Here is a 13,023-nt window from a genome sequence, read left to right on the forward strand (position 1 = left end):
CGGTAAAGGATTACCGTGTAATGAGGCCCATAGCCTCACTCCTAATTTGGCATGATTTCAGTTGTAAAGCTGCTGATTTACTTCCACCATCAGATCCCCGTTACTGCCACTTGGTCCCATGGGTTTACCACAGGATTGTGGTATGGAGTTGTAATTCTAGGACAACATGGAGCTTTTAGGCAGATTTACTGCCGGCAGAATTACAGCAACACCACCACACTTTGGAGGTAATTTTGAGGATTTTCCTCCAGCATTAAACTGCTACAGAAACTCCCACAGTAATTCTGCCGGCATTACATTCACTCACTATTATACTTTTTCAGTGTGTGTAAAAGCGCAGTAACTCTGTTACCACTTTTTCGCTTGCGCCACCAAACTTGGAATGATGCTCTAATAGTATAATTGTTCATAGAAAACATATCACTCTCCTCGCCGCAGTATATGCATGGATCCACGAGTTGCCCTGATTTGTAGTTCAGGGAATCAGGAACTTTGATTACAGAACATCACAATTGTGTTGAAGATTTTCTATCTTCATCTCAGCTTTGTGTAGTCAAACATCTATTGAGAAAGCAATTGTTTGTCAGGGCAACTCGAATGAAACCATTAATAGATAGATTTATTTTGTTACACGTTTTGGTTGGAAGCTAGTCTTTGTTATAATGATTAAGGAAGTGATCGAGCATTTCAGGAACATGAGTGTACATACCCTTTTGAAAGTTCTATTAGCATCCACGGTGGGTACGGCAGTCAATAAGGTCGGTCCAAACCTGGGCTGAATCTACAAATGCAAGTCTGGGTTCGGGACTACCCGGCACTGCAGTTTTCCCTCCTCCTTCTGCCCCCAAATCCATCCTCACCACACAACCCTCACCAATCCTCCCCCCAAATCCTAATCTCTTCACCTCTTGAGAACTCCTCCACCCGGGCAAAATTGCTTCCTATTGAAGTCATGGAAAGGGAAGAGGGGCTCCGAGCAGAGTCCCACCTTCCATTTCCATGGCAACTCTGACTGTCACCTTTTGCAATAAGCACCCAAAGGGTTTGCCTTGGGGTGCTAAAAGCAATAATCCCACATTTTGTGGGCTTTTCCAGGCCTGGTAATGACCCCAAGACGAGGGTTTAAGGCCCTCACTTCACTCAGGCCCTGTAATTTGGACCCAGGGCCATAACCGGCCGGTGAAGCCTGCAGAATTCAGGATTATTGCTTAATTGGAGGACCAACTGATTCTGCATTAATGCTTCTAATAGTTCAAGGATTCTGAACACCTACAGCACATTTCACCGAGCAACCCTGTTCCACACTTACCAGATAGTTTTTTTAATGACATTTTGCACCCATATTGTATAAGGTTAGGGGCTATTGGTAGTGTTGTTGAATCTTTATATTTCCAACAACTTTCAACAACAACTAAGCCATGTTTACCAAAAACATTCCACAAGAATCTGTGTACTTTCAAAACAGAATGTCTAGCACGTGTCTACATGCGGTTAAATCATTCATGATGGCACTGCAGCGTGTTTAATGTGTAAAGTAGGTGTTTTTACATTTACTTAAACTCAAGTGATTTGTTTTGCTTTCAGAACCTCTTTCCTCAGACATATTTGACTCCTTACCGCAAACATTTTTTGGGGGGATTGTAATCAGAACCCTAAATGCATCTTCAATATGCAGCCCCCAGAATCCCACTCTTCCCCTCCCAACTTCTTATCTATTTCCGGGCAGCCAGTTATAAAGTGATCAGGGGACACATTTGACTCTCTCACCATTAAGAGCAAATACAGTGCAAAGCGGAAGAGTATTTTTCCACCCTACCATTAGGATAAGGAATTCGGTATATGATTGAAGTGTGTAAATAAATGCTGTTACTTCTTACCATGCCCCATACCTTGCCTTCTAAATAGTAGACCCTTTCAGCGGGGTGTGGCTGCTCACAACCATTGAATATATGCATAGATGCGATTGGTGGTCACTGATTATAACGCACTATATGAAGTAATTCAAAAAACATAACATTATTATTTCAGTAAAGGTGATTTAGTGAGAATATGAATTTCATGGATGGCTGGAGCCCCCACAATCAGACAGCATGTGTATCCCATTACTCCCCAGAGTTTTGCATATTGACTTTCTGAGTTGTATTCTTTTTTTTTATATAATATATTTTTATTAGATTTATAACATAGAACCATTGGGCCTTCCAGGGCCAATATTTAAACAACAACATTAATGATAATAATAGAAATAAAAATAACGTTGGATGGGAAAAGCACTCATATGGAACACATGTTAAATGCTATTATGTAACATTCGGTACATAGCGTAATAATGTTTGGTACGAAGGTAGGTATTCGGCAGCATTGTCCAAAACCCTTAGTCTATGATGTTATGATATTAGAAGTTCAGTAGTTCATATCGTGTCTTCCCAGCGTTGCCATACTCTATCTGTTTTTTCAGGGCAACATCTGGCTCTGTACACCCTCCTTTCTATTGCGATGCAGATTTCTACATCCGTGATCCACTGATTCACCTGCGGCGGTTCCGCTACCCCCCATAGGCGTGCTATGGTTCTTTTGATGATTGCTGTTGTAGTCATGAGGCAGAGCTTTTTGTATTTTGATCTCACTGTCCACTCCCAGTAGCAACAATTTGGGATCTCTGGGGATCGTCTGGTTCAGGACTCTTCATAACACTTCGCAGCATTGCTGCCAGTAATGACTGATTACTGGGCATTCCCACAGTATATGGAAGAAGGTTCCTTCCTCTTCCCGGCAGCACAGGCAGTTGGGTTCAGCTATTTTGCCCCATTGGTACAGGGCTACCCTCGGGTAATAGATCCTATGCAATATCTTCTGCTGTACTAGGCGTAGTCTGGCTGATATGGTGACCTCACGGGGGTACATCAGGATTTGGACCCAGTCTTCTGACATAATTTCTCCCACTTCAGCCTCCCATTTCGACTTCAATCGTTCCAGTTCTGGTGTGGCAAAGGAGGTGATAACACTGTACATAACATTGGTGACTTTGGCTGGAATATGGTCTTCCACTATGTTCCGTTCCAGTGGAGTAGAGTCTGCCATGTCGGAGAGAGCAGGGAGGTGCTGTTGCAGGACATGTTGGAGCTGTGTGTAGTGATACCTCTCTGCTTCCGGGAGGTCAAAGATTGAAATTAGTTCATCAAAAGGTCTAATAGATCCTTCTGCTATAATGTCTTTCACCTTTTCTATACCGTGTCTCATCCAGATTGGCCATTTCGGCAGTTTGATTACCTCGGGGAGGTTCCTGTTGTTCCACAGCGGTTGCAGTGGGGTGATTTTGTCTTCCCAGCCTATGAAGGTGTGTGACTCTACCTAGATACGTGGCGTGTGCGAGTTGATGTCACGTGGAGATGTCCTAGGTGACGCAGCGTATAATTCCATGGGGGGTGACGCTCTCACATGTGGTAGTGTTGGATCGCCGTGTAGAGTGTTGTTTATCACCACCATCTGACTGGCACAGTAGTTTGTCTGTAGCCTCGGTAGACCGATACCGCCTTCCCATATTGACCTTTGTAGAGTTCGAAGTGCTATTTTCGGGTGTCCGCCACCCCACAGGAGTTCCCTAAGTACACGCTCTACCACCTGGAACATCTTGGTTGGTATGTGCAGCAGAGCATTCTGTAGCCCATACAAGTAGCGGGGAAGTGTTAACATTTTGAACAATGCAGCTCGCCCTAAGAGGGTCAATGGTAGAGATTTGCAATGTTGCACATCTCTTGTAAATCTTGCCGTAAGGGATTGCAGGTTTTTCGGGTATATAGTCGTTGAGATTTCTTGTAATCTGGACGCCTAGATATCGAAACTGTTCATGCGCGACTTTATATGGGCAGGCCTCAGGGGGCTCGTTTCCCAGTTGGTTCAGTGCAAAAAGTGTGGTTTTGGATCGGTTCACTTTCAAACCACTAAAGGTGCCATATTCTTGTAATAGCTGTGTTACCACTGGGCAAGTTGTTTTAGGTTCTTGAAGGTATCTCAGTAGGTCATCCGCGTATAGTGAGACTATGTCTTCCCACTCTGGTCCTCCAGGGATGCCTTTCCATGTGCGTGTATCTCTCAGCCATTGGGCCAGTGGTTCCATGGCCAGCGTGAAGAGAAGGGCTGATAGTGGACAGCCTTGTCGTGTCCCCTTCCCCAGGGCGAAGCATCGTGACGTACAGCAGTTGGATACAGGTTAGGAATCGCTCACCAATCCCCATTTTACGCATAATCACCCAGCGTGCTTCCCAGTGGACCGAGTCGAAGGCCTTCTCAAGGTCTACCGCAAGTACTGCCGTGGGAATGTCCAGGGTCAGGGCACGCTCAATGGCCAGGTGTAGTCTACGTATGTTCATTCTCATAGATCTACCAGGCATAAACCCACATTGATCTGGGTGTATTATGGATGTTATGACCTGTTGTAGGCGCATCGCCAACAGTTTCACCAGTATCTTCGTCTCGCTGTTAATTAGAGATATTGGTCGATAAGAGCCACATTCGTTTGGGGGTTTGTCTGCTTTAGGTATCACAACTATTGTCGCCTTCCTTAAATCCGCTGGTAGGCTGCCCTTGTCTCGGGCCTGCTGATACAATTTGAGTAAGTGTGGGGCCAGTTCAGTTCTGCCTATCTTCTTCCAGGTTTCAATGGGGAAACCGTTCGGACCAGGTGTCTTTCCGGACTGGAGTTGCATCATAGCTGCCATCTCGTCTTCTGTGATTTCCATTTCTAGCCCAGCCGCTTGTTCAGCATTAAGAGAGGGAAGGGCGATCTTTTCTAACACAGAGGTTTCAGGGGGAGTTTCAGCTGCTCTGTATAGTGTTTCATAATATTTTGCAAATTCCTCTGCAAAATCTGCATCTGTTGATCTCGCTTCAGCATTTTGTGTTGTTATCGCTCTTACTTGGTTGTGTCCCTCATCTCTCCGCTCCAGCCATGCTTGCATCTTTCCAGCTTTGTCGCCTGTTTCATAGACTCTGGCTCTCATCACCCTGTGTGCTTGTTTAGCATTGTCCAATGCAATGTTTTGTAACTTTTTTTGAGCTAAGATCAGAGCTCTGTTCGTGTCAGGAGTATCGTGGATTAGGTGTGCTTCCTCCGCTAGTTTGACATTTGCCTCTGCTTCTCTTATTGATTCCAGGTGTGCTTTTCTTTGTTCCGCGGTCCAGGAGATGATCTCTCCACGAATCACAGGTTTGTAAGCTTCCCACAGAGTAATGGGGGAGTCCACCGTTCCTTCATTTAGCTCGAAGTATGTTGTGCTAGCGTGTTGTAGACGTTCTAGCAGTTCCGGGGACCCTAGATGGTCATTATTCAGCATCCATACCGGTGGCGGGGTTGGTTTATACGTCGTGATTGACATTAATAGGGGGGAGTGATCCGAGATGCCTCTTGGGCGGTACTCTGCCTATGTCGCCGTGTGTATTATTGATGCTGGTATAAAGAAATAGTCCAGGCGCGACAGTGATGCGTGTACCCCAGATTGATAGGAGTATTCTTTGTTTTCCGGGTGAAGGTCCCACCACACATCCCTAATTCCAAATGCTTCGACAAAGGTGGCCAGGTTAGTTCGGCGATTGGGGTCTGTACTGCGGAGGTGTGTGCGGTCTCGGGTATTGTCCATTACATCGTTGAAGTCTCCCCCAGGATTAGTATGTCTGAGGTGTCCATAGTGATTAGTGGCGTGATGTCTTCTATTAGCGTGGATTGCAGTGTGGGTGGGGCATAGATCGCCAGTAGGGAGATCGTTTTGTTCCAGAGCGTGCCTGTGACATGCGTGTATCTGCCTCCAGTGTCCTCTGTTGTGGCCATAAGGGTAAAAGGATGTCTTTTATGTATCAGTATCATTACTCCTCTGGCTCCTATCGTGAATCCTGCTTGTATTGCTGTGCGGTAGTTGGACCGCTTAAACAGTGCATTGGTTGTTCCTGCTAGGTGGGTTTCAGTTAGGAAAGCAATAGCTGGGCTGTGTCTATTCAGGAATTGTCGCACTAATCGTCTCTTCAGACTGCTTCCTAGACCATTCAAGTTCCAGGTGAGGAGTTTTAAGGTTCGGATTTTAGGGCCTCATTACACGGTAGGCGGTGAGCCATGGCGCTATTAGCGCCAGGGCTCATGCCGGTAAAATACCGGCACCGCCTTGGCGGAAAGGGGATTTACCGCCCCATTCCAAGGTTGGAGGGGCGGTAAATCCCCCTTCCACCATTGCCTTTCCCCATTCCCATTTCTGCCCCATAGGGCTCTATGGGAATGGGGAAGGCGCTAATTACGGCACCGCAATTTTGCGGTGCCGTAATAACCTCCGAGGTCCCTTAGCGGGTTGGATTTTAATGCCTGCAAAAAGCAGGCGTTAAATCCCCCAACCCGCAAAGGGACCTCCTAGTAAGGCGGTAAGGATTTACCGGTACCGGTATTTTACCGGTACCGGTAAATCCTTACCGCCATCCGTGAAATGAGGCCCTTAGTGTCTTGCAGAGTCATTTAGGCGTATGTGGGTGTAAATGACAGTAACGTCCTTTGGGGTCTGGCCATTGCGTTCATTTGTAGCATGGCAGGGAACAACAGCCTAGACCGCACCAAAACCTGTGTCTTGAGAACTTCAATGTTCCATTGAGTTTGTCCATCCTTTAAACATAAAAGCATATATCCAACTCCCCCCTCCCATACTTCGCCCCCAACTGAAGCATCTGTCGCCCCATTACAACTCGAAAAAAAATTAAACAAAAGCTGTAGACTCGCAGCCCATCGCTCGTAAGTTCCCACCATGCTCCAATGCAGGGAGGCAGGGGGGGAGCTTTCCAGGGGGGGGGAGCTTGCCAGGGGGGGGCTTCCACCTGTTCTGGCTGCTTTTCTATGAGTCTCTTCATGGCTGTTATAATCGTGTAAACAGAATGTCAACAATACACAGTACCTTGCACCTTGCTTATTGGGGCCTTCAGAGTTCCTGATTATTCATGCCTCGGGTGTCAGTCTTCTCTTACTTTTGGTTGCGGAACGTTGCCTGGCGGTTGTCGGTCCGGCGGTTCACTTCTTGGTCGGGCTCGGGGGGGTTCTGTTTCCGTTGCCTCTTGTCTTGGTCCAGTCGCCTTCAATGTGTTGCACTGCCCACTTCCACGCATCTTTGGGGTCAGTGAAGTGAACCGTCGTGCCTTTATAGTATATTTTAAGTTGGGTGGGAAATAGGAGGCCATATTTCACATTCAAGGTTTGCAACTGTCGTTTGAGTTGGTCAAATGATTGTCGGGCTTTTTGCACGTCTCTGGTGTAATCTGGAGAAAACGCTATCTTCGATCCATTGTATGTGAGGGTGCATTTTGCCCGTGCCGTTTGGAGCAATGCGTCACAATCTCGATAGTTTAATAGCTTTGCTATCACTGTGCGTGGGGGGGGCACCTGGTACTGGACGACCCGTCGGCACACGGTGGGCTCGTTCAATTGAGAACAAGTTGGAATATGTATCTGTTTCGAACATGTCAGTGAGTAGCTGCTCCAGAAATAATTCGAAGTGCGGGCCTTCAACTTTCTCCGGCAATCCCAGGATTCTAACATTATTACACCTGGATCTTCCCTTGCTTTCATTGACCCTCTCCTCCATGGTTTTTAGGCGGGACGTAACTCTGGCCAGCTGTTGTTCTACTTGCCGTAGGCCGTCCTCCGTCCCAGATATGCGTTGCTCTGCTTCTCCGGTACGGGACGTCAACTTCTGGAAATCATGCCGGAGGAGGGAGACGTCCATGCTGATGCCATCTATTTTTTGCTCCATCGAGGCCCGTGTGTCTGCTATGGCAGCCATGATGTCTTTTAACAATATTGTGCCTTCTGCTTGTGGTATAGTGTCTGGTAGGTCTTGCTCCGACAGGGTGGTTGCTGTCGGCATCGTGAATTGATCCATCCTGCTCTGGGAGATTAGTTTCCTGGGTTTATCCTTGCCCATATCGTACGGCGATGGTGAGGTGCCTCCGACTGAACAGGCGCACAGTTTTGGGGTTTCAGGCCGGCTTGGTAGTATTCCTTCTGTGCCCTCCTGGGCCGGGGGCGCCTGTTAGTCTGTGGAGGTGCGGGCGTCTGTTGGTTAGGCCTGTGGGCAGCCGCATCCAGGCATAGGTAGCTGGTCGCAGATCTATCACAGTATGGTACTCCTTCACCCTGCTATATACTGATGGGTGCGGCCATTTTGTCCATGTTTTCCGGCTGTCCTGTAAATTCACTGACCGCACTGATCGCACTACGGGCCTACGTAGGCACGGGTCTTTGCCGCACGTACCCACAGGTTGGAGTCCCTGGAGGGTCTGTGGCATCTCCCGAGGCGGGTTATGAAGCCAGCGGGTCACGTGCCGTGGACCTACCAGGCCGCATGGTTCTGCACGCCGTCTGGGCTCCTTCTCTTGCAGGCTCTGTACGAGCGCGAGGGCCAGGGTAGGGCGAACGTATGGTTGTCACCCTAGGGTGCCGTCTCCCTCTCGGGTCACCCTGGCGGCCCGACGGTGCACTGGGGCTCGCCACACCATTCACACGGGCACAGCATAGATTTGCCGCCTTCGGGAGACGGTAGGCCCATTCTCCGTATTGTTCAACAGGTTCCCGATTGATTCGGTTTGCTGGCTGGGAGTGTTCCACGGACGACGTGAGTGCTGCTGTTCTGGTGGAGCTTCCACCTCGTCATGCACGGCTGTTGTTGCTGCGTGCCTCCATTCCCAGCCACTGGTCACTGATCGCAGATCCGAGTCGGAGTGACGATCCTTCATTCGGCTACGATCCGACGGGCGCGGCTATTTTGTCTGCAATTTCCCACTGCTGCGCGGCTTGTTTTTTCTGGCTCCGAACTCACCCAGGAGTGAGCGATTTTGGCCGGGATTTCGCCTGGTTGTGCCCGGTGTGTTTGTCTTCTGGAAAATGTATAATTTCCACAGGAAAGCCATTCGTAGTAGGCTGTTTCTACAGGATATCTGCCGCCGCCGCAGGAGCTACAGGGGCTCACGTCCGCATAGCTCTGCTGCTGGCCACACCCCCGTCTGAGTTGTATACGTAACTACAATGGCGTCCGTGGAAAAGGCAGACAGGAGCACGAGCAAGCACTTACCTGCAATGCTGCAGGGAAGATCTCGCCCCTCCACCCCCAACTTCTGAGGAGGCTCAGAATGCCGGCTTTTTATCCTGAGGCGAATCCCCAGTTCGGAACATCCTGATTGGGTAGGAAGCCCCCTGAATAACCCTGCATCACTGCGCCAGGGTGCTAAGAAAGGTTAACTGGTGTGTTCACAAAACAAATACAAGGGGCTAGACCTGGTCATCAGTTGCACTGATACACGACCTCTGAGAAATATGAATTCATCCGAATTATGCAAGTGACAATGGGCCTCATTATGACCCTGGCGGTAAGGGGTTTACGCCAGCGTTAGCTGCGCTGACCCCTTACCGCCAATTACGAGGTCCCCTAGCGCCATGCTGCTTTTAACACCTGCTTTTAGCAGGTGTTAAAATCCATGGCGCTAAGGGACCATGGAGATAATTACGCCACCGTAATTTACGGTGGCGTAATTAACGCCTTCCCCACTCCCATTATGCCCTATGGGGCAAAAATGGGAATGGGGAAGGGTAAATGGGGATTGGGGACTTACCGCCCCGCCAAGGTCGGAATGGGGCAGTAAGTCCGCCAACCACCATGGCGTAAACGTAGTTTACGCCATGGTGGTAAAGTCACGGCCCAGGCGGTAACTTACCGCCTGGGTCGTAATGAGGCCCAATATAGTGCCCACTGCTTGTTAATTATTTTTTGAATCAGACCCGCTATCCTTCTGCTTCTTGTTTCTGATAAATTCAGCATCAGTGTAGAAACTGTAGAATCTGCTGGACAAAATGTGGATTCAACAAACTCCATATGTTGAAAAAGTATGCAGTTTGGTATGGTTAGTTGATATATTTGAGATGTGCATACACAAAAAAGGTATAGGGGTGGCATGCAAGGATCAGCCCAAAGACATACAGAGGGCTTGAGTTGAGATTTTTGAAGGAAATCGGGAGGTTAGTTGACGGCACACTGAGCAGCAAACTGTTCCAAATCTTAACTGTTTGGACCACAAACCTTTGTCGTCCTGGATAACATGCGTTGCCTGTTTAGTTGCTTAAACAATTCATAATGATTTACCATGAGGTTACCATCTTATATATTTCTATTTTGACACTAACTTGAAAACCATTGTTCTATGTGAAATATTAAAATTAATGATATGAGGAAAGGAAGTCTATAAAACAGATTCTCCATGGTGCTGTCTCACTGCCAGGACATAAATGTAAGTAATGTGCACGCTCACATTTTCTCTGCTGAGGTATATATTTTTGGATCTCCCAGCGTTAAAATCAATTGCAGTAGATTTATACCAAGCAGAGCAAGAGTAAGAATAATGCAGAATGAATATGTTTGTATTGTTTTCTAGTGCAAATGCTGGACTGGATTCCAGATGAAGGATGATGGCAAAACATGTGTGGACATTGATGAATGTTCATCTGGCTTTCCCTGTAGCCAGCAATGCATCAATACATACGGAACCTACAAGTGCTCCTGTGGAGATGGCTATGAAATAGTGCCTGATAATCCAAACGCCTGCAAGGCCCTTTCAGGTAAAGCATTGCATAGGTTGCATGATCTGTTATGCACGCATTGCAGATCCTGCAAATCATCTCTGAATTCAGAAGCACATCAATGTTTTCATGGCAATCACCTTTAATGAGAGAGAGAGAGCGATAGAGAGAGAGAGAGGGGGAAAGATGTAAATACTAGAAAAATGCATATACAACAATCCAGAGTGCATATATTATGTGCAACATACGCTACCTTTTTAGGTATTACAAGGGTGCAGGCTATAATACAGTTATAATCATGCTGTGTTTTTAGATATTTGAATGTAATTTCATTTAGGATCACCTCAGTTTTTTTCATGATCTGCAATAGTGTTTTACATCCAATATTAAACATTTTAGCCATGTCTTGATATTGTAGATGAGAAACCATTTTTAATCCTTGCTGATCATCATGAAATTAGAAAACTCAACACTGATGGCTCCAACTACACATTGCTGAAGCAGGTAAGATGAAGTAACACGTAACATATTTATTGTATTTACATTTCGTTTCTGTTTCCATTTGTTTCTGTTGTGATGATTCACTAGATATAGTAACTTCTCCCCGAGGCAGAGGCCTATAATGTAGGAGGATCTCATTGAGCTACTCCCCACCTATGATCATCTGGGGTACAGCCCTTTTGAGAACATAACACCCCCACATACTCTAACCTCTCCTTCCTCTGGTAACCTCTTTGGAGACAGAATACAGTACTATGTTCTGTTATAAAGCTGACCACCTCAAGGTTCGGGAATGTAATGAGTTGAAGAAGAACATCAGGAACCTAGATAATCCAAGTACTGGTAAAAGTTGGCTCCACTGGGCAATAAAGATGAAAAATATGAAAGAGAAGAATGACTTATACAATGGGCTCACACAATGGTGCTAATATGAGGAAAGCAAGACGATGGAGAATCCAAACGGAATGGCTGAAATCCCAGGAAGCCCAGGCGATGTGTAGAGGCCCTCAACAAGGTAAATGGTGGCACAGGAGATCCGGAAGGGAAGTGGGGCAGCTTTTCAATATGGTGCAAGCATTTGCCCTTAGGCCCCTTTGCAACCATAACGCTTGGGTGGCATGACAGGTGCAGAAAGCTTACAAAGCTTCTCCTCATTACCCTGTGCTGTCTGAGACTGGATGCCAGAAGAAGGGAGGCATTCTCTTGGGATCAGAACAATACTGCCTTATTCTAGTGTAAGGAGCTCAAGTAAGGTGTTCTTGACACAGAACAGTGGACACTTTTATATTGAAGGACATCCTGACAGTCACCTTTACATGAAACCCACAATTTCTCAGGACCTAACTGCTCCACCATCTTTGAAGAGTAAGGTTGTGACCAAAAGACTATTGTTCTGCATGAGCTAAGGAATGAATAGTGGATAAACTGTCCAATCAGTCTCTGATTACTAAAAACCAACAGTGATCCCAATCCTTCACCTTCTGTGGTAACATATGATGGGGACAATCTAAGACAATTGGGAATGTGATAACATTAGCAACCCAAACAGAAATAGTAAAAAGATTCCAAAATAAAAGAATGTCCAATCGAGGTTCTATAAAAATATACATATATTTAAATTAAACACTTAAGAATGAAAATAATGTATTTATTTATTTTTATTTATTGTGCATTTGTAAGGCACTTATACATCAAGTAAATTGTGTTTAGGGAACATGGGAATGAAAGGTAATTATAATAACAATGAAGAAAAAAAGGTTTGGTACTACTAGGCCTTGTGAGCATTCAGAACATGCAAGTGCATGGAGAGAGGGAGATGAGGGTGGGTGGGGGTAAGTGCATAGGAGTGCCACAAAGGGAAATGCTAGGGAATATGTTGCAAGCAACTGTTAAGTGCCAGGCAGAGATCACTTGTTAAGAGTGGTCAACTGACAAAAGCAATAAGTGTCGGCCAGTGAGATAGCACACATTGGGGACACATTGCGAGTGGGCTTAAACTGAAGGCAATGGGGGGGGGGGGGGCCCAGAAAGACACATAAGGGCCCAGGTCACCAATGTAAGCAAATGTGGGGTTAGCAAGGGAGGGAGAGGGGAAGGATGAGGTGAAAACGGAGGTTTTGAGGAGCTTCTAGAATTTGTGGAGATCCGCTTCAATTGGAGAGGAATGGGGAAGCTGTTCCAGAGGAGGGAGCCAGCCAAGGCTAGAGATCGGCTACCAGCTCGCTATTTAAAGAAGCACTTGACATGCAGAGAGTTGGTGCCGGAGGAGCGTAAAGATCTGGAGGGAGAGTATTTGGTGAAAGCCAGGTGTAGATGGCGTGGTCCCTGACCCCAGCCAGCTGTGTGGATGATGCAAACGGATTTGACTTTGATTCTTGCAGCCAACAGGAGCCAGTAGAGAGATATTAGGGCTGTCGGAGATGGGTCCTTGG

The 13,023-nt window shown here is 46.7% G+C and overlaps 1 protein-coding gene across 3 annotated transcripts in view; it reads left to right on the forward strand.

Moving 5' to 3' along the window:
• Window positions 1–13,023, forward strand: part of LRP1B (LDL receptor related protein 1B) — a 4,835,697-nt gene that overhangs the window by 3,995,350 nt on the left and 827,324 nt on the right. For all 3 annotated transcript variants that reach the window (XM_069616528.1, XM_069616527.1, XM_069616526.1), the window contains exons 56-57: window positions 10,447–10,630; window positions 11,010–11,095. In XM_069616528.1, the coding sequence (XP_069472629.1) occupies window positions 10,447–10,630; window positions 11,010–11,095 (270 nt within the window). The remainder of the gene's footprint in view (window positions 1–10,446; window positions 10,631–11,009; window positions 11,096–13,023) is intronic.

Source organism: Ambystoma mexicanum, chromosome 9 (assembly GCF_040938575.1).
Source record: "Ambystoma mexicanum isolate Mex_15411 chromosome 9, UKY_AmexF1_1, whole genome shotgun sequence".
NCBI classification, from domain to species: domain Eukaryota; kingdom Metazoa; phylum Chordata; class Amphibia; order Caudata; family Ambystomatidae; genus Ambystoma; species Ambystoma mexicanum.